At 50.0% G+C, this 24,531-nt stretch overlaps 1 protein-coding gene across 1 annotated transcript in view; it reads left to right on the plus strand.

The window, feature by feature from the left end:
* The window catches only part of LOC144599344 (mannan-binding lectin serine protease 1-like), a 28,859-nt gene extending 8,308 nt beyond the window's left edge, over positions 1-20,551 (plus strand). Inside the window, exons 4-6 of the mRNA XM_078410136.1 lie at positions 2,701-2,895; positions 18,093-18,160; positions 20,426-20,551. Coding sequence (XP_078266262.1) covers positions 2,701-2,895; positions 18,093-18,160; positions 20,426-20,551 — 389 coding nt within the window. The remainder of the gene's footprint in view (positions 1-2,700; positions 2,896-18,092; positions 18,161-20,425) is intronic.
* Positions 20,552-24,531: the final 3,980 nt, after the last annotated feature.

Genomic DNA, 24,531 nt, shown 5'->3' on the forward strand with positions numbered 1-24,531 from the left:
AGGATGAGCGGGGATCTTATAGAAACGTATAAAATTATAAAAGGACTGGATGCTAGATGCAGGAAAAATGTTCCCAATGTTGAGGGAGTCCAGAACCAGGGGGCACAGTCTAAGAATAAAGGGGAGGCCATTTGATGAGATGAGATGAGAAAAAACTTTTTCATAGAACATAGAAAATAGGTGCAGGGGGAGGCCATTCAGCCCTTTGAGCCAGCACCGCCATTCATTGTGATCATGGCTGATCGTCCACAATCAATAACGCGTGCCTGCCTTCTCCCCATATCCCTTGATTCCACTAGCCCCGAGAGCTCTATCTAACTCTCTCTTAAATCCATCCAGTCATTTGGCCTCCACTACCCTCTGTGGCAGAGAATTCCACAAATTCACAACTCTCTGGGTGAAAAAGTTTTTTCTCACCTCAGTTTTAAATGGCCTCCCCTTTATTCTAAGACTGTGGCCCCTGGTTCTGGAATTGCCCAACATTGGGAACATTTTTCCTGCATCTAGCTTGTCCAGTCCTTTTATAATTTTATATGTTTCTATAAGATCCCTTCTCATCCTTCTAAACTCCAGTGAATACAAGCCCAGTCTTTTCAATCTTTCCTCATATGACAGTCCCGCCATCCCAGGGATCAATCTCGTGAACCTACGCTGCACTGCCTCAATTACAAGGATGTCCTTCCTCAAATTCGGAGACCAAAACTGTACACAATACTCCAGATGTGGTCTCACCAGGGCCCCATACAACTGCAAAAGAACCTATACTGAGAGAATCACCGGAGAGCTAATCCATCTTAAACCCAAGACTGCACCTTCCACTTGAAGGCCTAGAGAGTTGTGAATTTGTGGAATTCTCTGCCACAGAAGGCAGGGGAGGCCAGTTCACTGGATGAATTGAAAAGAGAGTTAGATAGAGCTCTAGGGGCTAGTGGAATCAAGGGATATAAGGAGAAGGCATGCACAGGTTACTAATTGTGGATGATCAGCCAAATGGCCTCCTCCTGCACCTATTTTCTATGTTTCTATGTTTCTAACATCTACACCGCAGAAACAGATAAAGACCCATCTTGGAACGTTATTCCCATTCACCCACCTAGTCCCCAATTAAGTTTATTTTCATAATGCCTTACCAAAAATCTGCCTCAATGCATGTCATTTTGTCAAAATGTCATTTTTAAATTACCTCGGGAGGTAATTAGGTGGTGTGATTAATCAGTTTATAGAAAATCTTTTTTTTAATTCGCCATCACTTGTGAATGACCAGATTTTAAATTGCTGCAATTTATCTTTAGAAAGATAGAAAATATTTTCTAATTATACTGAGTAAGTTGTTGTTTTCTTGAAGTGCTTTACAAATGTCAGACTATAGTTCAAGCTGCATCTCAGACACTGCTGACTGATGATCTGTCAATGTCTGGCTAGGTCTGTAGTCACAACATCTCTCACATATTGATCCTGGAAACTCTAGCCACACAAAATGTAACAGGACTTCAGAATTCCATGCTCTTTGTGTTGGTCACAATGAACAGAGAATGGTCTGTGCAAGCTAGATGCAGGAAACATGTTCCCAATGTTGGGAGACTCCAGAACCAGGGGTCACTGTCTTAGAATAAAGGGACTGTGTGTCCTTGTACACCAGTCACTGAAAGTTGGCGTGCAGGTACAGCAGGCAGTGAAGAAAGCTAATGGCATGTTGGCCTTCATAACGAGAGGATTTCAGTATAGGAGTAAAGAGGGTCTTCTGCAGTTGTACAGGGCCCTGGTAAGACCACATCTGGAGTATTGTGTACAGTTTTGGTCTCCTAATTTGAGGAAGGACATCCTTGTAATTGAGGCAGTGCAGCATAGGTTCACGAGATTGACCCCAGGGATGGCAGGACTGTCATATGAGGAAAGATTGAAAAGACTAGGCTTGTATTCACTGGAGTTTAGAAGGATGAGTGGGGATCTTATAGAGACATATAAAAGTATAAAAGGACTGGATAAGCTGGATGCAGGAAAAATGTTCCCAATGTTGTGGGAGTCCAGAACCAGGGGTCACAGTCTTAGAATAAAACTGAGGTGAGAAGGAACGTTTTCACCCAGAGAGTTGTGAATTTGTGGGATTCTCTGCCATAGAGGGCAGTGGAGGCCAAATCACTGGATGGATTGAAGATAGAGTTAGATAGAGCTCTAGGGGCTAGTGGAATCAAGGGATATGGGGAGAAGGCAGGCATGAGTTACTGATTGTGGATGATCAGCCATGATCACAATGAATGGCGGTGCTGGTTCGAAGGGCCGAATGGCCTCCTCATGCACCTATTTTCTATGTTTCTATGGAAGGCTATTTCAAATTGAGATGAGAAAAAAACTTTTTCTCCCAGAGAGTTGTGAATTTGTAGAATTCTCTGCCACAGAGGGCAGTGGAGGCCAATTCACTGGATGAATTTAAAAGAGAGTTAGATAGAGCTCTTGGGGCTAGCGGAATCAAGGGATATGGAGAGAAGGCAGGCACGGGTTATTGATTGTGGATGATTAGCCATGATCACAATGAATGGCGGTGCTGGCTTGAAGGGCCAAATGCCCTCCTCCTGCACCTATTTTCTGTGTTTCTAAATTGAAAAGTTATGGAATTAGGTGGATCTCAAGGGGCTGAGTTACTGCAGACTGGAAGTTAGGGATTGTATTAATTTCCATCACTTCCCAGCCTTTGTGTTTCAGGAAGGCAGAAAACATTGAGAAAAGAAGGGACCGAACAAGAGTATCATGCCATAAATATCATCACTCATCCCCGTTACAACGGGTCAACATTTGAATATGACATTGCGCTGTTGGAACTACCGAATAAAGTGCGAATGATGGACTTGATAATGCCGATCTGTCTGCCAAAGAACTCTACTTCAACTCTACATACGGGTAAATTAACAACATTGCGAACATCAGTGTTTGGGGCATTGGTAATGTTCTGAATTAACATTCAATTAGTCTGAAGAAGGGTCCCGACCTGAAGCGTCATCGATCCATTCCCTGCACAGATGCTGCCTGACCCGCTGAGTTCCTCCAGCACTTTGTATTTGGTGTTGGATGCCCCCTGGCCATTTTGACTAAACCTCCTCCATTCCGCTTCCTGGAGGAACTCCATTCTATTTTGCCAAGGCCAGAGGGTTATGGAGTTACACAGCACAGAAACAGGATCGGCCCAATGTGTGGGAAGGAACTGCAGATGCTGGTTTCAACCAAAGATAGACACGAAGTGCTGGAGTAACTCCGGGCGGCAGCCTGTCCTGCTGAGGTACTCCAGCATTTTGTGTTTATTTTGGCCCAACTTGCCTTCCTACACTTGTCTCGTTTGCCTGAATATGGGATTGGGATTTGTTTATTATTGTCACAAGTTACTGCAGAAATCAAACAGGCAAATGATATCATGCATGTTAGTGTAAAAGAGATAACGAGCAGAGGGCAGAATGTAGTGTTACAGCTACACAGAAAGTGCAGATCAAAACAGTGCAAGGCTGTGACCAGCTATATTGGCTGATCGGGATTACAACGTATGATAGATACCATTCAAGATATCATTGGGAAGAGACTGTTGCTAAATCTAGTGGTACCTGCTTTCCAGCTTTTGCAACTTCTGCCCAATGGGAGAGGGGAGAAGAGAGATTGAGTAGGGTGTGTTAATGGTCCTTGATTGTATTCGCTGCTTTCGTGAGGCAGCATGAACTGAAAAGTCCGGGAGCAGAGCAAGGACGCCCGTTGGCTGAGCAGAAAAGTAAGTGCTAATTACAGTTGAACAGGCAGTTTAAAAAGAGCGCCAAAAGGAAGCTAGTAGTCAATTTGTAAAGTCCGGGAGCAGAGCAAGGACGCCCGTTGGCTGAGCAGAAAAGTAAGTGCTAGTTTAAGTGAGAAGTCAGGTAAATTGGACAATCAGGCAATTTAATTGGTGATATAAGCAAGGCTTACAAAAGGGTGCAGCCCTGTTCAGGTGCAGCCCAGTGAGAAAAGTGCCCAGTGAGAAAAGTGCCCAGTGAGAAAAGTGCCCAGTGAGAAAAGTGCCCAGTGAGAAAAGTGCCCAGTGAGAAAAGTGCCCAGTGAGAAAAGTGCCCAGTGAGAAAAGTGCCCAGTGAGAAAAGTGCCCAGTGAGAAAAGTGCCCAGTGAGAAAAGTGCGAGTCTTCGGCAAGGAGGCTGAGGTGAGGAGGATACAATTGTTTTAAGCCAGAGCTGGTTATAGGCACAAGGTGATGGCGGAAAAGTTGGTGCAGTGTGTTTCCTGCAGGATGTGGGAAGACAGGGACGTCGCTGGAGCTTCTGCGAGCTACACCTGCAAGAACTGTGTCCAGGTGCAGCTCCTGAAGGGACGTGTGGTGGAGTTGGAGAGGCAGTTGGATGACCTCAGGGCCATCCGGGAATGCGAGAGTTTCCTTGACAGGACCTATTGTGAGGCTGTCACGCCAAGGGTCCAGGTCGAGCGAAGGTGGGAGACTGTTTCAGGGGGGAGTGGACGTGGACTACAGGAGACCCCAGTGGCTGTGCCTATTGCAAATAGGTATACCCTCTTGGGAACTGTCGGGGCAGAAGACGTTTCCAGTCCGAGTGGCGGACCTGTTGGCAAGGATACTCGACAGGGGAGACCGAAGTCTGGAAGAGCCGTAGTGGTCGGTGACTCCATAGTCCGAGGGACGGACAGAAGATTCTGTGGCAGCAGGAGGGACTTGAGGATGGTCTGTTGCCTCCCTGGTGCCAGGGTTCAACACATCACGGACCGGCTTCAGAAAATCCTAGTGAGGGAAGGCGATCAACCTGAAGTCGTTGTGCATGTGGGCACGAATGACGTCGGGCGGAAGAGGAAGGAGGTGCTACAGCGGGAGTTTAGAGAGCTGGGAAAAACACTGAGAAGTAGGACGTCGAAGGTGGTTATCTCTGGACTGCTACCGGTACCTCGTGCTGGTGAGGCCAGGAACAGAGAGATAGAGGGTATGAATTTATGGCTGAGGGACTGGTGCAGAGAGCAGGGATTTAGATTTCTGGACCACTGGGATCTCTTCTGGGCTAGGGGTGACTTGTACAAAAGGGACGGGTTGCATCTTAACAGCAGGGGGACAAACATTCTGGCAGGCAGGTTTGCTAGTGTGACACCTGTGGCTTTAAACTAAGTAGTGGGGGGGAGGGGTTAACAAATTGTGAATATGAAGATGAGGTAAAAGGGAATACAGGAGATATTGCAAAAGACTCTCGGAAGAATGGGAACAGAAGTTCTAGAGGGGAAAAGAAATTAAGGGCAGGGCCAATTGTGAACGATGTGAGAGGGGAGGTAAATACAGAAGTTAAAGTGTTGTACTTAAATGCGCGTAGTATAAAAAATAAAGTGGATGAGCTTGAGGCTCAGTTAGTCATGGGCGAGTATGATGTTGTAGGGATCACTGAGACATGGCTACAAGAGGACCAGGGCTGGGAACTGAATATTCAGGGGTACACAACGTATAGAAAAGACAGACAGGTGGGCAGAGGGGGTGGGGTTGCTCTGATGGTAAGGAATGATATTCATTCCCTTGCAAGGGGTGACATAGAATCAGGAGATATTGAATCAGTATGGATAGAAATGAGAAATTGTAAGGGTAAAAAGACCCTAATGGGAGTTATCTATAGGCCCCCAAACAGTAGCCTCGACATAGGGTGCAAGTTGAATCAGGAGATAAAATTGGTGTGTCAAAAATGTAATGCTACGGTGGTTATGGGAGATTTCAACATGCAGGTAGACTGGGAAAATCAGGTTGGAAATGGACCCCAGGAAAGAGAGTTTGTAGAGTGCCTTCGAGATGGATTCTTAGAACAGCTTGTACTGGAGCCTACCAGGGAGAAGGCAATTCTGGATTTAGTGTTGTGTAATGATCCTGATCTGATAAGGGGACTAGAGGTAAAAGAGCCATTAGGAGGCAGTGATCACAACATGATAAGTTTTACTCTGCAAATGGAAAGGCAGAAGGGAAAATCGGAAGGGTCGGTATTACAGTATAGCAAAGGGGATTACAGAGGCATGAGGCAGGAGCTGGCCAAAATTGATTGGAAGGAGGCCCTAGCAGGGAAGACGGTAGAACAGCAATGGCAGGTATTCCTGGGAATAATGCAGAGGTTGCAGGATCAATTTATTCCAAAGAGGTGGAAAGACTCTAAGGGGAGTAAGAGACACCTGTGGCTGACGAGGGAAGTCAGGGACAGCATAAAAATTAAGGAGAGGAAGTATAACATAGCAAAGAAGAGTGGGAAGACAGAGGATTGGGACTCTTTTAAAGAGCAACAAAAGTTAACTAAAAAGGCAATACGGGGAGAAAAGATGAGGTACGAGGGTAAACTAGCCAATAATATAAAGGAGGATAGCAAAAGTTTTTTTAGGTACGTGAAGAGGAAAAAAATAGTCAAGGCAAATGTGGGTCCCTTGAAGACAGAAGCAGGGGAATTTATTATGGGGAACAAAGAAATGGCAGACGAGTTAAACCGTTACTTTGGATCTGTCTTCACTGAGGAAGATACACACAATCTCCCAAATGTTCTAGGGGCCGGAGAACCTAGGGTGATGGAGGAACTGAAGGAAATCCACATTAGGCAGGAAATGGTTTTGGGTAGACTGATGGGACTGAAGGCTGATAAATCCCCAGGGCCTGATGGTCTGCATCCCAGAGTACTTAAGGAGGTGGCTCTAGAAATAGTGGAAGCATTGGAGATCATTTTTCAATGTTCTATAGATTCAGGATCAGTTCCTGTGGATTGGAGGATAGCAAATGTTATCCCACTTTTTAAGAAAGGAGGGAGAGAGAAAACGGGTAATTATAGACCAGTTAGTCTGACATCAGTGGTGGGGAAGATGCTGGAGTCAATTATAAAAGACGAAATTGCTGAGCATTTGGATAGCAGTAACGGGATCATTCCGAGTCAGCATGGATTTACGAAGGGGAAATCATGCTTGACAAATCTACTGGAATTTTTTGAGGATGTAACTAGGAAAATTGACAAGGGAGAGTCAGTGGATGTGGTGTACCTCGACTTTCAGAAAGCCTTCGACAAGGTCCCACATAGGAGATTAGTGGGCAAAATTAGGGCACTAATTGGGGGTAGGGTACTGACATGGATAGAAAATTGGTTGACAGACAGAAAGCAAAGAGTGGGGATAAATGGGTCCCTTTTGGAATGGCAGGCAGTGACCAGTGGGGTACCGCAAGGTTCGGTGCTGGGACCCCAGCTATTTACGATATACATTAATGACTTAGACGAAGGGATTAAAAGTACCATAATAATAATAATAATAATACATTTTATTTATATAGCGCTTTTCATATACTCAAAGACGCTTAGCAAATTTGCAGATGATACTAAGTTGGGGGGTAGTGTGAATTGTGAGGAAGATGCAATAAGGCTGCAGGGTGACTTGGACAGGTTGTGTGAGTGGGCGGATACATGGCAGATGCAGTTTAATGTAGATAAGTGTGAGGTTATTCACTTTGGAAGTAAGAATAGAAAGGCAGATTATTATCTGAATGGTGTCAAGTTAGGAGGAGGGGGAGTTCAACGAGATCTGGGTGTCCTAGTGCATCAGTCAATGAAAGGAAGCATGCAGGTACAGCAGGCAGTGAAGAAAGCCAATGGAATGTTGGCCTTCGTAACAAGAGGAGTTGAGTATAGGAGCAAAGAGGTCCTTCTACAGTTGTACCGGGCCCTGGTGAGACCGCACCTGGAGTACTGTGTGCAGTTTTGGTCTCCAAATTTGAGGAAGGATATTCTTGCTATGGAGGGCGTGCAGCGTAGGTTCACTAGGTTAATTCCCGGAATGGCGGGGCTGTCGTATGTTGAAAGGCTGGAGCGATTGGGCTTGTATACACTGGAATTTAGAAGGATGAGGGGGGATCTTATTGAAACATATAAGATAATTAGGGGATTGGACACATTAGAGGCAGATAACATGTTCCAATGTTGGGGGAGTCCAGAACAAGGGGCCACAGTTTAAGAATAAGGGGTAGGCCATTTAGAACGGAGATGAGGAAGAACTTTTTCAGTCAGAGGGTGGTGAAGGTGTGGAATTCTCTGCCTCAGAAGGCAGTGGAGGCCAGTTCGTTGGATGCTTTCAAGAGAGAGCTGGATAGAGCTCTTAAGGATAGCGGAGTGAGGGGGTATGGGGAGAAGGCAGGAACGGGGTACTGATTGAGAGTGATCAGCCATGATCGCATTGAATGGCGGTGCTGGCTCGAAGGGCTGAATGGCCTACTCCTGCACCTATTGTCTATTGTCTAGATGGAGTTGATGGGGTGGGGGGAGGGGAGGCTGGTTTACATGATGGACTGGGCTATAAGAACAATTATTGACAATTACGTCGTTTTGGGCAGAGCAGTTGCCAAACCGAGCTGTGAGAGTCTACATTCTTTCTACTGTGCATCTATAGAATTTGGTAAGTTATTGGAGACATGCCAAATTTTCACAGCATTCTGAAGAAGTAAAGTAATTCTGAAGAAGTGTGCTTTCTTGGCAATGTGGTAGGACTAGGACAAATTGTTTCACAGCTAGAAATGTGGAAGCTCTCAACAATCTTTACCAGCAACATTGACCAGTGTGTCCTCCCTGCTTCCTGAAATCAATGACCAGCTCCTTCATTTACTGACATTCAGGGCAAGGTTGCATTGCTTCTGTCTCCTTGTGTCTTGTCATTGTTTGGTTTCTGGTGCACTTTAGAGTATCATCTCCAAACTTGTAAACAGAGTTTGCGTTTAACTGGGCCTCGTTCCTCTGCGTGTTTAGGGGTATCGTATGGGGTTGATAATGTGACCTTGCAGGGAATTGGTGTTGAGGTTTATCATGGAGTACATTTTGTCACCTATCCTTACAGATTGTGATCTATGAGTCAGATGTCGAGATCCAATGGCAGAGGGCAGTGCTGACAACTTGGTCCAGCAGCTTGCCGATTGGTTTGGTTGGAATTATGGTATTGAAGCTGGAGCTATAGACAATAAGTAGGACTCTTCCATAGGAGTCTTTGCTGTCTATGTTGCAGCAGATCAAAGTTGTCCGTAAGGCTGGAGTTAATGTGCAACGGCAAGTGTGTTGAAGGTGGGTGTCAGAACCACTAAGGCATGGTACCTGGGTTTTCTTTGGCACTGGGATGATAGTGGTCTTCTTAAAGCAAGTGAGAAGCTCAGATTGGATTACGGAGGTTTGTGAATACTCCTGCAGCTGGTCTGTGTAGGTTTTGAGGAACGGTCGGGATCTCCATCTTGACCAGTAGCTTTCCGTGGGTTCACTGACATGAAGGCTGATCTGATGTCTGTGATGCTGACTGTGGGTACAGGTGGGCATCGAGACTTCCGGGGCAGGTGCCATCATTCTACTTACCTCCTGCTCAAAACAAGCAGAGAGTGCATCGAGTTAGTTGGGGAGGGTTGCATTGTGGCCAGCGGTTCTGGTTATCTTCACTTTTAGCCTGTTAAAGCATGCAAGCCTTGCCACCATGGACAGATGTTGTGTGGTTAGTCTGGTCCCTTCGGGCCGAATGGGCTCGATATGTTTCATTGCTCCACTTCCTTCCTTATCTGACACCCTTTTATCCGCTATTACCTCTTGGCATTGTCACTATCTTCATCAAAACCCTCGGTACACGTGACAATAATAAAAGTAAACCCATCTGCCAATCAACCTGTCCCTCACTTCTACCCACCTATCACTTGCCAGGCTGTTCCTCCATCTCTCTTTTCCAGATTTCTCTCCCCACATCCATCAGACTGACGAAGGGTCACGGCCCAAAATGTCATCTGGCCATTCCCTCCACAGATGCTACCTGACCTCCTGAGTTCCTCTCGCACTATATTTTTTTGCTCAAGATTCCAGCATCTGCAGTATCTTGTATCTCTGATGATAATGGCATCATCTTTAGCCAAGGGTGAGGTACTGGAAGACTGGAGGGTGGCTGATGTTGAATGTTATTTCAGAAGAGTTGCAAGTTCAAGACTGGGAACTACAGTGGTAAGCCTGACTGACGCCAGTGGTAAGGTACTGGAGGGGATTCTGAGGGCCAGGATCCACCAGGATTGGGAAAGATAAGAAGGGATAGTCAGCATGGCTTTGTGTGCGGAAAATCATATCTGGTTGAGGTGATGAATAGGATTGATGAGGGCAGGGTGGTGGATGAGGGAGAGCAAGGAACACGAGGGGTGACCTTTGGGAAATTTATAAAATCATGAGGAACATGCATACGGTGAATGGTGACAGTCTTCCTCCCAGGGATTCACAAGGATGTTGCCAAGACTCGAGGGATGGATCTATAAGGAGAGGTTGGGTAGATCTTTATTCCTTGGAGCAAAGAACACTGAGTGTTAAGGCTGAAGTGCATAAAATGGGGGGGGGGGGGGGGGGGGTCAGGGGTAGGGAACCCAAGAAATAAAGGGCATAGGTTTAAAGTGAGAGAGGGAAGATTTAAAAGGAGCCTGAGGGGCAACTTCTTCACACAGCTGGTGTGTATATGGAATGAGCTGTGAGAGGAAGTAGTTGAAGCAGGTAAGCTAACAACATTAAAAAGACAGTTAGACAAATAGTTGGATGGAAATGACTTGGAAAGGTAGTGCAGCAAATGGAGTCAGGTCAGATAGACATCTTGGTCGGAATGGACGAGTTGAACCAAAGAGCCTGTTTCTGTGCCGTACAATTCTCTAATTAGTCTCTTTTGCACTCAAAGGCCTTCAGATGTTTTCTAAAGATGCATTTAGAGCTGTGTATATTACACCAATTGTGGCCAAAACACTGTTTTGTAAAGGTCCATCGTGACTTCCTTGCACATGCACGCTACCTCTATACAGCTCTGTGCTCTATTTGCCTTATCTTTGCTCTATCTTATTTCTAACTATTCTACACATGTCAGATCCCCCTTTTCCTATTCTCTTCAGAATAGTGTACGTTAATTTAATCCATTGAAATCCTGGAGTTCTTGGAGTTTGACCCAGAGACAGTGAAGGAACAGCAATATATTTCCAAGTCAGGATGGTGTGTGCTTAGAGGGCAACTCCCAGGTGGTGGTGTTCCCTGTGCCGTTGCTGCCTTTGTTGTGACTGGGAGGTTGGTTGGGAAGATGCTGTGGGTGGGGCAGTTGCTGTGGGTCGGCCAGGTGCTGTGGGTTGGGCAGGTGCTGTGGGTTGTGTTGTGTTCTTTAAAAAGATACAGTGAGTCCGACTGTGTTTTTACGCGAGTGTTTATTCAACCGCACATCTGCTCCCCCGGGCTCCTCCCTGTCGCCCTCTGATGACCCCCTACCAATAGACCTGTGTAGTCTTAAAGGCACATTGCAATAACACCACCTCTCCCCTTTCTAGAATCAATCGGTAGACTGCGGTTGATTCACCAGACCTTAGAGGATTATTCTGCCTCTTTAGCTGAAAGGTCTGTTCCTATCTGAACTAAATTAATTCAACATAAGTACATGTAAACACATTGTCTTAGTGAAAAGGATTTTACCCTTTTCACTAAATTAGAAAAACATTTTCTTTAGAAACTCTTTTTTTTCCACTTATAGTTCAACCTATCTGGTCTCACTGCTCTTCTCCCAAACCTGGTTCTGGGAGTGGATGGCAGTTCTGGAATGTTCTCTTTTGGTGGCTCTGCTGAGCTCTGCTCTGGAATGTTCTCTTTTGGTGGTTCTGCTGAGCTCTGCTCTGGAATGCAACCCAGTCGGGAGTTGCTCTTTCATACCACCCCCACTCTGGTCCGGCAAGGGTTTCATGGGAATTAGATGGCGACGGTTTCGCCTGACCGACCCGTGAGGTCCCTCCACGATGTAAGAGCGGGGGGCGGTGTGGCTGCCGATCTCAGCTCCAGCTTCGCCTTGATCCGTGACCCACACTTCTTGTCCGGGAAAGAGCCTGTCCAGACTCCGTGCACGATGCCGCAGGTTGTACCGTTGTGCATCTCTGATTCTCTTCTCCTTTTCCTTCCACGCAACCACTTCATTGTCGGGAAGAGCAGGATTCAGCAGGGCTGGAAGTGTTGGTACCGTAGTGCGAAGCCTTCTCCCCATAAGGAGTTGGGCTGGGCTGTACCCGTTTTGCAGTGGGGTCGCTCTATATGCAAGTAAAGCGAGGTAGGGATCCGCCGCTTTCTTCAGGAGACCCTTCACTGTCTTGACTGCACGTTCGGCCTCCCCGTTACTCTGAGGATATCTCGGGCTGCTTGTGACATGGCGGAAACCATACGACTTTGCAAACGCAGCAATGGCGGTTCCGGCAAACTGAGGCCCATTGTCTGTGACCAATGTCTCCGGAATGCCGTGACGTGCAAACATTGATTTGAGGTGGTGGATTACATCTGTCGACTTGGTGGGGCTGAGTGGAGCGATTTCCACGTATCTCGATGCATAATCCACTACCAGCAGGTAGTTCTTGCTTCCCAGCATGAACAAGTCAGCTCCCAGCTTTTGCCATGGTCGGCCTGGGTATTGTGATGGCATCAGCGGCTCTGTGTGGTTCTGTCTCTCTTTGCTGCATGTCCGGCAGTTGAGGACCAATTCGTTCAGCTGCTGACTTAGTCCAGGCCACCACACTGACCGTTGTGCACGCTCTCTACACTTCACCACTCCCTGGTGACCTTCATGTAGTCTGGTCAGCACGTCGTTCCTCATAGTTGAGGGTATGACTAATCTGTCCCCTTTGAGTAACAGTCGGTCATTTACCGTGAGCAATGCTTGTTCTGCCCAGTACAGCCTGAGTGCCGGTTCACTGTTGCTATTCGTTGGCCATCCTTCCTGACACAGCTGCATTACCCGTGCGCACACACTGTCCCTTTTTAGCTCCGCTCTCAACTCATCCAGGTAGGCAGTGCTTGCCGGCAGGTTCTCTATTATCATGTCCACATAGATGTTTGTATTCTCAAACAACTCCTTTTCGTCAGGCGTTTCCCCCATTTTCACAGGAGCACGCGACAGCGTATCAGCTGTCCACAGACACTTTCCTGGCACATGAGAAATGGAGTAAGAATAGCGCATGAGGCGCATCCGGAAACGCTGAATCCGTGGAGGGAGAGCATCCAGTGCCTGTGACCCCAGCAGACTCAGGAGAGGCTTATGATCCGTCTCCATCTGGAAGTGTTTACCGATGAGAAAGTTGCGGAACCTTTCACAAGCCCAGGTCAGGCCCAAGGCCTCTTTCTCCACCTGCGCGTATCTCTGCTCCGTCTGTGTGAGAGATAGCGACACGTAGGCTACCGGTCTCCACTCCTCATCCCATTTTTGGAGAAGTACACTTCCCAGGCCGTAAGATGACGTGTCTGCTGAGACTTTGCATTCACGGTTCGTGTCGTACATGGCTAGTACAGGTGGGGATACCAGTGCATTTTTCAAATCTTGAAACGCTCTTGCCTGGTCGACGCCCCACAGCCAGCAGTTCCTCTTTGACAGGAGGTCTCGCAGAGCCTTGTCTCTCTCTGCTAGTTGCGGAATGAACTTCCCCAGCTGGTTAACCATTCCGAGAAAGCTCCTCAGCTCACTCACATTGGTCGGCTCCTCCATCTTCCTTACAGCCTCAGTCTTGCTCGGGTCAGGACTAATGCCACTGGAGGAGAGGACCTGACCAAGAAAGGTCACCTCTTCCTTCGACAGGTCACATTTGTCAATGTTAAGCGTAATGCCCGCCTTTTGGATCCTCGCCAGCACAGTATGCAGACGAGCGTCGTGCTCCTCTCGTGTTTGGCCCCAGACCAGTACATCATCCATGTGGCAGACGATTCCCTCGAGTCCCTCCGTGACCTCTGACACCATCCTGTTTTGAAAGTGTTCGGGGGCAGAGGCAATGCCGAAGGGCAGCCGCTTGAAGTAGTAACGACCGAAGGGTGTGATGAATGTTGTGTATTTTGCTGAGTCTTCGGTCAGGGGTATTTGCCAAAACCCCGTGTTGGCATCCAACTTGCTGAATATTCTGGCTCCAGCCAGCATCCCCAGTGTTTCCTCCACCGATGGCAGGATGTACTTTTCTCGACACACCGACTCGTTGAGGTTAGTGAGATCGACGCATATGCGTACGGCTCCTGTCTTTTTCGGCACCACCACCATGCCTGAACACCAGTCAGTAGGCTCTTCAACACTAGTGATCACCCCCAGGCCTTCCATGCGGGACAGTTCTCGCTCGACTTTACCCATCAGCGGCAACGGAATCCTTCTGGGTGTCTTCAATGAGAACGGTTGGGCCCCTGGTTTCAGCTTGATGGCATACTGCTGTCGTACCTCCCCGAGACCGCTGCATAGCTAGTCGGGTAGCTAGTCTTAAGTGTCTCTATGGTGATGCTGTCTAGCCGAACCACAAGCTCCAGCTTGCCGATAGCAGGCTTCCCCAGCAATGCAGTGTGCAGGTGTCGTGTGACGTACTCATCCTCCATCACCCTTTTCTCTCCTTTCACCAGGAACAGCCCAGCGACGCCCACAACTTCTAGTGGACTCCTCCCGGGTCCCAGCAGTGGCTTGGTTGCTTTACGGAGGGTAGGTGGATCGCTGTCTCTATAGATCTCTTTAAACACGGTGTGGGGTAGGACTGTAACATCGGCGCCGGTGTCAATTTTGAATGACACGTTTTTATCATTTATGTCGATGTTTGCCATCCATGGCTCTCCATCGGCTGTGACGCTGCCTAGGAACATAACATCCTCGTCCTCTTCAACTTCCTGCATGGTTTTGGGTGATCTACATACATGCTTGTAATGTCCCTTTCTCCCACATAAATGGCATTTCGCATCCTTTGCCGGGCAATCCTGCCTTGGATGGGACGGAGAGCTGCCACATTTATGGCACTGTACACTTTTCCCCCTGCTGTCTTGGGCGCTGTGTGTTTTGAGTTGGTGGCCATAAGCCTGGTGAGGTTTGTTTTTGGCACCTTTTCTACTGCTCTTATACACTCTGTCCACAGATTTAGCATCACTTGTCTCTGTCCTTGTGTCACCTCGCAGAGAAGATTGTTGCCGTTTCACCTCCTCACTCTGCCTCGCCATATTGACGGCCTTTTCGAGCGTCAATTCTGCGTCAAGCTGCATACGTTCGGACAGCCGCTTATCCATCAGTCCGACAACAAGCCTGTCGCGTATCAGCTCGTCGTGTAGCACCCCGTAGTTACAGTGCTCTGCCAGCGCATATAACGCAGTGACAAAGGCATCCACTGTTTCATGTTCTCCCTGCCTGCGCATGTTGAACTTGGCACGCTCATAGATTATATTTGTCTTTACTATGAAAAATCGTTGGAAGCCATCACGCACCCCTATGTACGTTCCGCTTTGTGCTACTGTCAGGGTTAACCCGCGCAGAACATCGTCTGCCTCATTTCCCATGCAATAAATCAGCGTGTTAACTTGATTATCTTCGGAGCTGGCATTCAAGTTACTTGCCAGACGGAACCTTTCGAACCTCCGTATCCATTTGGCCCACTCTTGCGGCTTTGAAAAGTCGAAGGACTCCGGAGGCTGGATGCTAAATGTAGCATTTGGTCCTACCGGGGCTCTCTGTGCGTTGTCGTCTTGCATGTCGCACTCTTCTTTCTCTTTTGCCGTCAACAAGCTCCAAACGATAGTTGTTTGACTCAAAGTACACTTCACGCACCCTACAGGACTTCTGACACCATGTTGTGTTCTTTAAAAAGATACAGTGAGTCCGACTGTGTTTTTACGCGAGTGTTTATTCAACCGCCATCTGCTCCCCCGGGCTCCTCCCTGTCGCCCTCTGATGACCCCCTACCAATAGACCTGTGTAGTCTTAAAGGCACATTGCAATAACACCACAGGTTGGGCAGGTGCTGTGGGTTGGGCAGGTGCTGTGGGTTGGGCAGGTGCTGTGGGTTGGGCAGGTGCTGTGGGTTGGGCAGGTGCTGTGGGCAGGTGCTGTGGGTTGGGCAGGTGCTGTGGGTTGGGCTGGTGCTGTGGGTTGGGCAGGTGCTGTGGGTTGGGCAGGTGCTGTGGGTTGGGCAGGTGCTGTGGGTTGGGCAGGTGCTGTGGGTTGGGCAGGTGCTGTGGGTTGGGCAGGTGCTGTGGGTTGGGCAGGTGCTGTGGGCAGGTGCTGTGGGTTGGGAAGGTGCTGTGGGTTGGGCAGGTGCTGTGGGTTGGGCAGGTGCTGTGGGTTGGGCAGGTGCTGTGGGTTGGGCAGGTGCTGAGGGTTGGGCGGGTGCAGTGGGCAGGTACTGTGGGTTGGGCAGGTGCTGTGGGTTGGGCATGTGCTGTGGGTTGGGCAGGTGCTGTGGGCAGGTAATCCGGGTTGGGCAAGTGCTGTGGGTTGGGCAGGTGCTGTGGGTGGGGAAGGTGCTGTGTGTTGGGCAGGTGCTGTGTGTTGGGCAGGTGCTGTGGGTTGGGCAGGTGCTGTGGGTTGAGCAGGTGCTGTGGGCAGGTGCTGTGGGTGGGGCAGGTGCTATGGGTGGGGCAGGTGCTGTGGGCAGGTGCTGTGGGTTGGGCAGGTGCTGTGGGTTGGGCAGGTGCTGTGGGTTGGGCGGGTGCTGTGGGTTGGGCGGGTGCTGTGGGTTGGGCTGGTGCTGTGGGTTGGGCGGGTGCTGTGGGTTGGGCGGGTGCTGTGGGTTGGGCGGGTGCTGTGGGTTGGGCGGGTGCTGTGGGTTGGGCGGGTGCTGTGGGTTGGGCGGGTGCTGTGGGTTGGGCGGGTGCTGTGGGTTGGGCGGGTGCTGTGGGTTGGGCGGGTGCTGTGGGTTGGGCGGGTGCTGTGGGTTGGGCGGGTGCTGTGGGTTGGGCGGGTGCTGTGGGTTGGGCGGGTGCTGTGGGTTGGGCGGGTGCTGTGGGTTGGGCGGGTGCTGTGGGTTGGGCGGGTGCTGTGGGTTGGGCGGGTGCTGTGGGTTGGGCGGGTGCTGTGGGTTGGGCGGGTGCTGTGGGTTGGGCGGGTGCTGTACGTTGGGCAGGTGCTCTGGGTTGGGCTGGTGCTGTCGGAGGAGGCTTGATAAGTTGCTGCAATGCATCCTGTGCATGGTACAAACCGCCGCTGCAGTGGAGCGAGTGAATGTCTGTGGACAGGTGCCTTCCACATGCAGTGTGTGCTATGTCCTTCCTGTACGCTGTGAAGCTTGAGTGTTGTTGAAGCTGCACTCACACAGGCAAGTGGAGAGTGTTCTGCCACACTCCTGACTTGAGCCTTGTAGATGGTGAACAGGCGTTGGGGAGTGAGGCCTTGAGTTACTGACTGCAGCACTCCTAGCGTCTGACCCTCTGGTCTATCCACATTGTGTATGTGACTAGACCACTTTAGTTTCTGCTCAATGGTAATCCCCAGAGTATTAATAGTGGGGGATTGTGTGATGGTGAGGCCATTGAGTGTCGGGGGGATTGCTGGATGTTGCAAAGGTCCGTACCTATCTGAATTACCTGAATTGAGTGTAGGGTGGGCACCTCCTGAAAAGTAAATCCAGGAATCTCTGCATGGTTTCAATACAGGGAGTCTGACATTTAAGACTGAGGTATGGAGTAACAACTTCTTGCAAAAACTGGTGAATCTCTAGAATCCTACACCTTTGTTAGTTGTGAGGGATTCATCATTAAAATTCCTACAGTAAGTGGAGAAAGATATTTTTGGAAGATCAGGGGTATTGTGGGCTCCAAGGAGCTGGTGCAGTTGAAGAGATGGGCAGATGTTGTGTGGCAGAGCAGTCTAGAGGGGCCGAGTGGCCGTACCTGCTGCTGTTTTCTTGTGCAGTCACATCAACTCCCCCTCAGGCTTAGAAACCCAAGTTTGTGTTTGGTCAGTTGAAGCAGTTCCTGTGGTAATTATATTTCCAAACAACTTCTGTCATCTTTGCTTCCCTTGGCATCTTTTCCCCTGCCTGGTCCTGCACCAGTCCTGCCTCTTTTTGATGTTTCTTTAATATTGTGATGTTTCCATTTGGTGGTTCATGAGCTGCTTTTCTTTTGGCATCTAAGCATTTGCCCAAAAGGCAAAGTGCTGGAGGAACTCAGCAGGTCAGACTGTGGAGGGAAATGACAGTAAGGTATTTCTGCATGAGTTGAGTTACTGACCTTGGCTGACCCAGGGTGGGTCTGAGCTGAGGCAGTTACTGTATGACACCAGCTCTCTTGCTCAGAGTCAGTGTGTTTGAGATACTGAAACTTTGCATTGTTTGGTTTTGTTTTGAAGGTGACCTGGTGATAGTTAGTGGATGGGGCAAACAGTTCCTGCACTCGATTCCTGAGACGCTGATGGAGGTATGTTTGTTATTGTCACGCTGCAGAACACACCTGGTGGCTGGTGGTTAGGTTACTTGTGATAAGTAAGAGGAATCCAACAGCAGAAAACTGCATATGTGGTACAACTGAAATAAAATCAGAACTTGCTGGAAATGTTCCTTGACACTCTGTTATTTATACCCCACCCACTCCCGAGGACCTGCACATTGTATATTTTAAAGCTGTGTATATTTTCCCCATCTCTGTGGATAGTGGTAAAGAAGGCGTTTAATATGCTTACCTTCATCAGTCGGGGCATCGGGTATAAAAGTCAGGAAGTCATGCTGCATCTCTATACACCTTTGGTCAGATGCATGTGGAGTGTTCTGTGCAGTTGCCTTTCTTGAATAAAGGAGCTACATTTACTGCCTTCCAGTCATCTGCATCTCTCATATGGCTAATGCACATTTAAATATCTGTCAGAGTCCCAGAAATGTCCCCCCTTTCTTCTTAGAGATGTCCTTTGGCCTTGTGCATTTATCCACACTCAAACCTTTTAAAACATCTACCTAACTAGCGGAGCACCCCAAAGGTCACCTCTTAGCACTCAATTATTCACAACCTATGTTAAATACTTGGTAGAGGAGATCGAATGTAACGTATCCAAGTTGCTGATGAGATGAAAGAAAGGCATGCCAACAGGTTATGTAATAGTTGAGCTGAATCCAAACGGGTTGCTGTTAGAAGACAGAGGGTGATTGCCTCAGGGGTATTGGTATTTTGGGGATTAGATCATGCTGAATGGGCCATCATAGAGGTGGTTGTTGCGACCCTTGCTGTTAACGACTTGAATGTGAATGTAGGAGGTTTGCTCAGTAAGTGACTTCAAAATTGGTAATGTTGATAATGAGGAGCGTAGACTTATGTCGTGGAGATACAAAGACGGCAGATGGTGGAATTTTGAGCAAAAACAAGGTGCTGGACAGACTCAGTGGGTCACATTGTGGAGGGACTGAAGGGAAGACATTTCAGGTCAGGATGTTTCAGATTGAGGAAGGGCCCCAACACTGTCTATTCCTTCCACAGTGCTGAAAAACATGGAATAGTGTAGACTCTGTACAAGGCTATTCTGAAAATAGCTGATGAAAAAATTGAATTGGATTGAATTGAATAACTTTTATTAGCCAAGTATGTACACATACAAGGAATTTGCCTTGGTGCTTTGCTCGCAAGTAACAACACGACATACAGTAAACAATTAAGAATAAACATTATAATTTAAACCAAAGGCACATTCATTGTGGCATTTGATAGATAGGAATTTTTAAATTACTAATAGAAACATCCTGACATATTCGATAGCCCAACTGATGAAGGCAAGCTTGCCACATGTCGTCTTCACCATTCTATCCACCTGTGGAAACTAAACTAAACTATGTTGCCACTTTCAGGAAGCTAAGTCCTTGAATATCAAGGTCTCTGTGATCATCAACGTTCCTTCATGTGTTACCATTTACCTACCTCTTTGTCACTTCCCAAAATGTATCATCTTGCACGCCAGGAATTGCAGCCATGAATTCTCCGTCTAACCTTTCACCTCGTCTACATAGAATAGTGCAATAGAACACAGGTATAGGCCCCTTGACCTACAATGTTTGTGTCGACCCTGTTAGTTTAACCTGCACACCTGCCTGCACACCATCTATATTCCTCTGTTATTTGTCTGTCTCTGAAACATTGCTATCTTATCTGCTTCCACCACTTCTACAATTCTCCGTAAAAAATAAAATGGCCTCGTAAATTCCCTTTAATCTTTCCCTCTCTCACCACAAAGCTTTGCCCTCTAGTGTTTGACATCTTCACCCAGGGGAACAGTCATGTACCTTTATCTATGCCCTGCTATAGCTTCAGATAAACAGTTTCTATTCCAGATTTGTGTTATTTGCAAACTTACTAATCACACCTCCTGCATTCACATCCAAGTCATTAGTATGGATCACAAATTGCAAAAATCCCAGCAATGATACTGCAGTAAACCACTGATCTACCAATCAGAAAACCACCCACTACCCTCTGCCTATCGTGAAGATATTTGTGAATCCTACTCCAGCTCACCTTTACCTCCTGAACCAGACGGCCATGTGGGTGTTTAATACTTTGCCAAAGGGACCTTAGAGATTATTCTGAGATTGTTCTAGTCCGGAACCAACACAGACAGTGAAGAATGGTCATAGCAACATTTATGGTCAGTGGTACATTTGTTTTCAACATTTAACACAAACTGACCGTGTCTTTCTTGTTTAGATTGAGATTCCAGTCGTAGACCATGACCAATGCAAGGATGTTTATCACCAGCTTGGAAGACAAGTCACAGACGATATGATTTGTGCAGGACTAAAGCAAGGTAATGGATATATTCCATTCCGATAACGTTACATGACTTGCCCAATCAGCCTGGTTGAAGAGATGAATATATCGAACTGCTATGGCAAGTCGTAGGCGATGTGCGTTGAGGTAGACGTTTATTGTAAGATTAACAACCGTGACAATCAACGCACCAAACGACAGACAACCATAAATCTTACTGTCTCTCTCGGAGTTCTAAACCAGACTGCTCTGTACCTTTCTCTGCGCACCACCTCACCTCTTCTACCAATCAGAGGGTTCGATGGTCTGGACCAATCCCTGTGCCCCTACTTGACCCCCCCCCCCCCCAGAACCCTCGGCGCGGTACCGGGCAGGTGCCCGGACCACCCGACCGGAGCGGGTGGGGAGAGGAGAGGGAGGCCCCACCGGGGGTGGGGACGGGGAAGCCGGCACCGCGGGAGGAGGGGGAACTGACGGAGCCGGAGGCGGTGGTGGCAAGGCGACCGGGGGAAGAGGAGTCCCGAACGGGGGCATCGAGGGGGAAAACTGCTGTACGGGAGCCGCGGCCGGAGGTCGGCCCCGGCGAGGAGGTTGAGCCGCTGTGACGGGCTGGTCTGGGTCCAAATAGGCAGGCTTGAGGCGGGACACCGAGACGACCTCCTGTCGGGTGCCCACTTCTAACGTGAAGGTGACTGTGCCTTTCTTCACTACCCTGAACGGACCCTGGTAAACCGGCCGGAACGGGGGACGGTGAGCATCGATGCGCCGGAACACAAACTCGCAGTCGCCCAAAGCCGGCGGGACGTGTGAAGGGGGATCCCCGTGACGAGAAGCAGGGACCGGGGCCAGGGACCCCACCCGCGCTCGGAGTGCAGCTAAGAGTGCTGGCATGGAGGGAGGGGGGGGTGGAACATTGGGGGAGAACGTCGCCTGTTACTCGCAGGTGCGAGCCATAGACCAGGTCTGCCGAGGAAGCTCCGAGATCGTGCTTCGGAGCCGTGCGGATACCCAGGAGAACCCATGGGAGCTGGTCGGCCCAGTCGGGGCCGGACAGGCGGGCAGTGAGGGACGCTTTAAGCTGCCTGTGGAACCGTTCCACCATCCCGTTGGCCTGGGGGTGATAGGCGGTGGTTTGCTGTAATCGGGACCCGCACAGCTGAGTCAGAGCCACCCACAGGGACGAGGTAAATTGGGCGCCCCGGTCGGTAGTGATGACGTCCGGGACGCCGAAACGGGCAATCCAATTTAGTGCCAGAGCCCGCGTGCAGGAGGCTGCTGAGATGTCGGACAACGGGAGCTCCTCTGGCCACCGGGTGAACCGCTCGACTACCGTGAGGAGGTGGGTGTAGCCCCTAGAGTGGGGTAACGGGCCGACGAGATCTACATGGATGTGGAGGAATCGGACTGCGGGGACCGTGAACTGCTGGACGGGGGGCCGAGTGTGCCGGTGTACCTTGGAGGTTTGACACGGAATGCAGGAGCGGGACCAGGCGGCCACCTGCCTCCGCAGCCCGTGCCAGACAAATCGAGCCGCAACCAGAGCCGAAGTGGCCCGGATGGACGGATGTGCCAGGCCGTGAATAGTATCGAAAACCTGGCGCCGCATGGAAGTGGGCACTACCGGGCGGGCGCGTGGCAGAGAAACATCGCACCAGAGTTTGGTACGCGTGGGACCACAGGCTACCTGTGCCACCCGTAATCCCGAGGTGGTGTGGGGGTACAGGGAGGGGGTGTCTTCCAGGCGCTGAGCCTCCGCGAGCTCCTGGAAATCCACCCCGGAACTTACTTCGGCAACCGGGGAAACCGCCGGTCTGGACAGGGCATTCGCTACGGCGTTTAGTTTTCCCGCAATGTGCCGAACGTCGGTGGTAAATTCCGAAACGAAAGTGAGGTGTCTCTGCTGGCGGGCCGACCACGGATCGGAAACCTTCAAAAAAGCAAACGTCAGTGGCTTGTGGTCAGTGAAAGTCACGAAAAAGCGACCCTCTAAAAAATAGCGAAAATGACGGATCGCTAGGTAGAGGGCCAGGAGTTCCCGATCAAAGGCACTGTAAGCTATCTCGGGGCAAGTGAGCTGGCGGCTGAAAAAGGCCAAAGGGTGCCAGAGGCCGTTAACCTGCTGTTCTAAGACGCCCCCCACCGCCACGCCGGAGGCATCGATGGTGAGGGCGGTGGGGGCAGAGGAGCGCGGGTGGACGAGCATGGTGGCGTTCGCAAGGGCCAGCTTGGCCGCCGCGAAAGCCGCGTCGGCAGCAGGGGACCACACGAGCTCGGTGGGGTTACCCGCGAGGCATTGGAAAAGGGGACGCATGATCCGGGCTGCCGCCGGGACGAATCGGTGGTCAAAATTCACCATGCCTACAAACTCTTGTAACCCTTTGATAGTGTCGGGGCGGGGGAGGAGCGGATAGCAGCCACCTTCTCGGGCAAGGGAACGGCACCGGCCTGTGTGATCCGATGGCCCAGGAAATCTACTGAGGATAGTACGAATTGGCATTTGGACGGGTGTAGGATCAGACCGTGGTCCTGCAACCTTTGGAATATGGAGCGCAGGTGGGACCGGTGTTCGTGAGCCGACCGACTTGCCACGAGAATATCGTCCAGATATATGAACACAAAAGGCATACCCCGACCCACATGGTCCATGAGACGTTGGAACAAGCGCCTGGGCGGCGTTTTTGAGGCCGAAAGGCATCCGCAGCCACTCAAAAAGCCCGAACGGGGTGATGGTGGCGGTCTTAGGGATGTCTGCAGGGCGAACCGGGATCTGGTGATACCCTCGGACTAAGTCCAGTTTTGAGAATACCGTGGCACCCTCTAGGCTGGCAGAAAAATCCTGAATATGCGGGATCGGGTATCGGTCAGCCGTGGTGATGGCGTTCAGGCGTCGGTAATCGCCACATGGTCTCCACCCCCCAGATGCTTTTGGGACCATGTGTAACGGTGAGGCCCACGGGCTGTCTGACGGGCGTATAATCCCCAGCCGTTCCAAAGTGAGGAACTCTTCGCGAGCGACTGCCAGCTTATCAGGGGGTAGGCGTCGGGCTCGGGCGACAACAGGCGGTCCCTCCGTAGGGATGAAGTGCACGACTCCGTGCTTGGCGGCAGGTGTGTCGAAACGCTGGACTAGGAGCTCCGGGAATTCAGCGAGTATCACAGCAAACGGGTCGGAGGTCGTGGTGACGGCCTGGACGGTCGGGCTGGATGACACGGAAATCGAAGGAGCGGGGGGGTCAATGGTACTGGACGACGGCTGCAGGCTCTTCCCGCGGACGTCAGGGATAAATGAAAAAGCCCAAAGGAAATCCGCTCCCAGGATTGCCTGGCCTACATCCGCGATGATGAAAGTCCAGTTGTAGGTCCTGGAACCAAAGGACAGGGACATGTCCCGTGTTCCGTAGGTACGGACAGGGCTGCCGTTCACCGCAATGAGTGGGGGTCCGGTCTTACCTGATCACGCTTCCTGGCCGGATGGAGGCACAATGCTGACGATTGCCCCGGTGTCCACGAGGAAAACGGTACCTGTATGTTGCTCCGCAAGGTAGAGGCGATGGTTCTGGCCGATCGAGATTGCCTCTACATTTGATCGGCCGAGGCATTTCCCGAGAATGTGCAGGGGCTTCTACAGTTGCGTGCCGCTGCTCCCCACCGTCTATGAAAGAAACGCCAGCCGCGCTGGTGTGTTTCTATGTCGCGGGCCTGTTTCAAAATGGCCGCCGTCGATGTAGTAGCTTGGCGGGTTTTTTGAAAAGTGGCGGGCGGATGGGCGCCATCTTGGCCGCGCGGTCGGTCGCTCACCGGTGTGGAAACCCGATTTACTGAGCCGGGGCGCCTCGCCTTTGCCGCGACCAGTGCGTCCGCCTTTTCTGCGAAATCCATCGGGTCCCCAAAAGTACGCAGACGTCCTCTGGCAGCTTCTCGCAGAATGCCTCCTCGAACATGAGGCATTTGGTGTGCTCTCCCGCTAGAGTCATCATCTCCGTCATGAGGACCGACGGCGGTCGGTCCCCCAGCTCAGGTAAGTGCAGGAGTGTGCTGGCCCG

Source organism: Rhinoraja longicauda, chromosome 13, assembly GCF_053455715.1.
Source record: "Rhinoraja longicauda isolate Sanriku21f chromosome 13, sRhiLon1.1, whole genome shotgun sequence".
In the NCBI taxonomy this organism is placed as follows: Eukaryota; Metazoa; Chordata; class Chondrichthyes; order Rajiformes; family Arhynchobatidae; genus Rhinoraja; species Rhinoraja longicauda.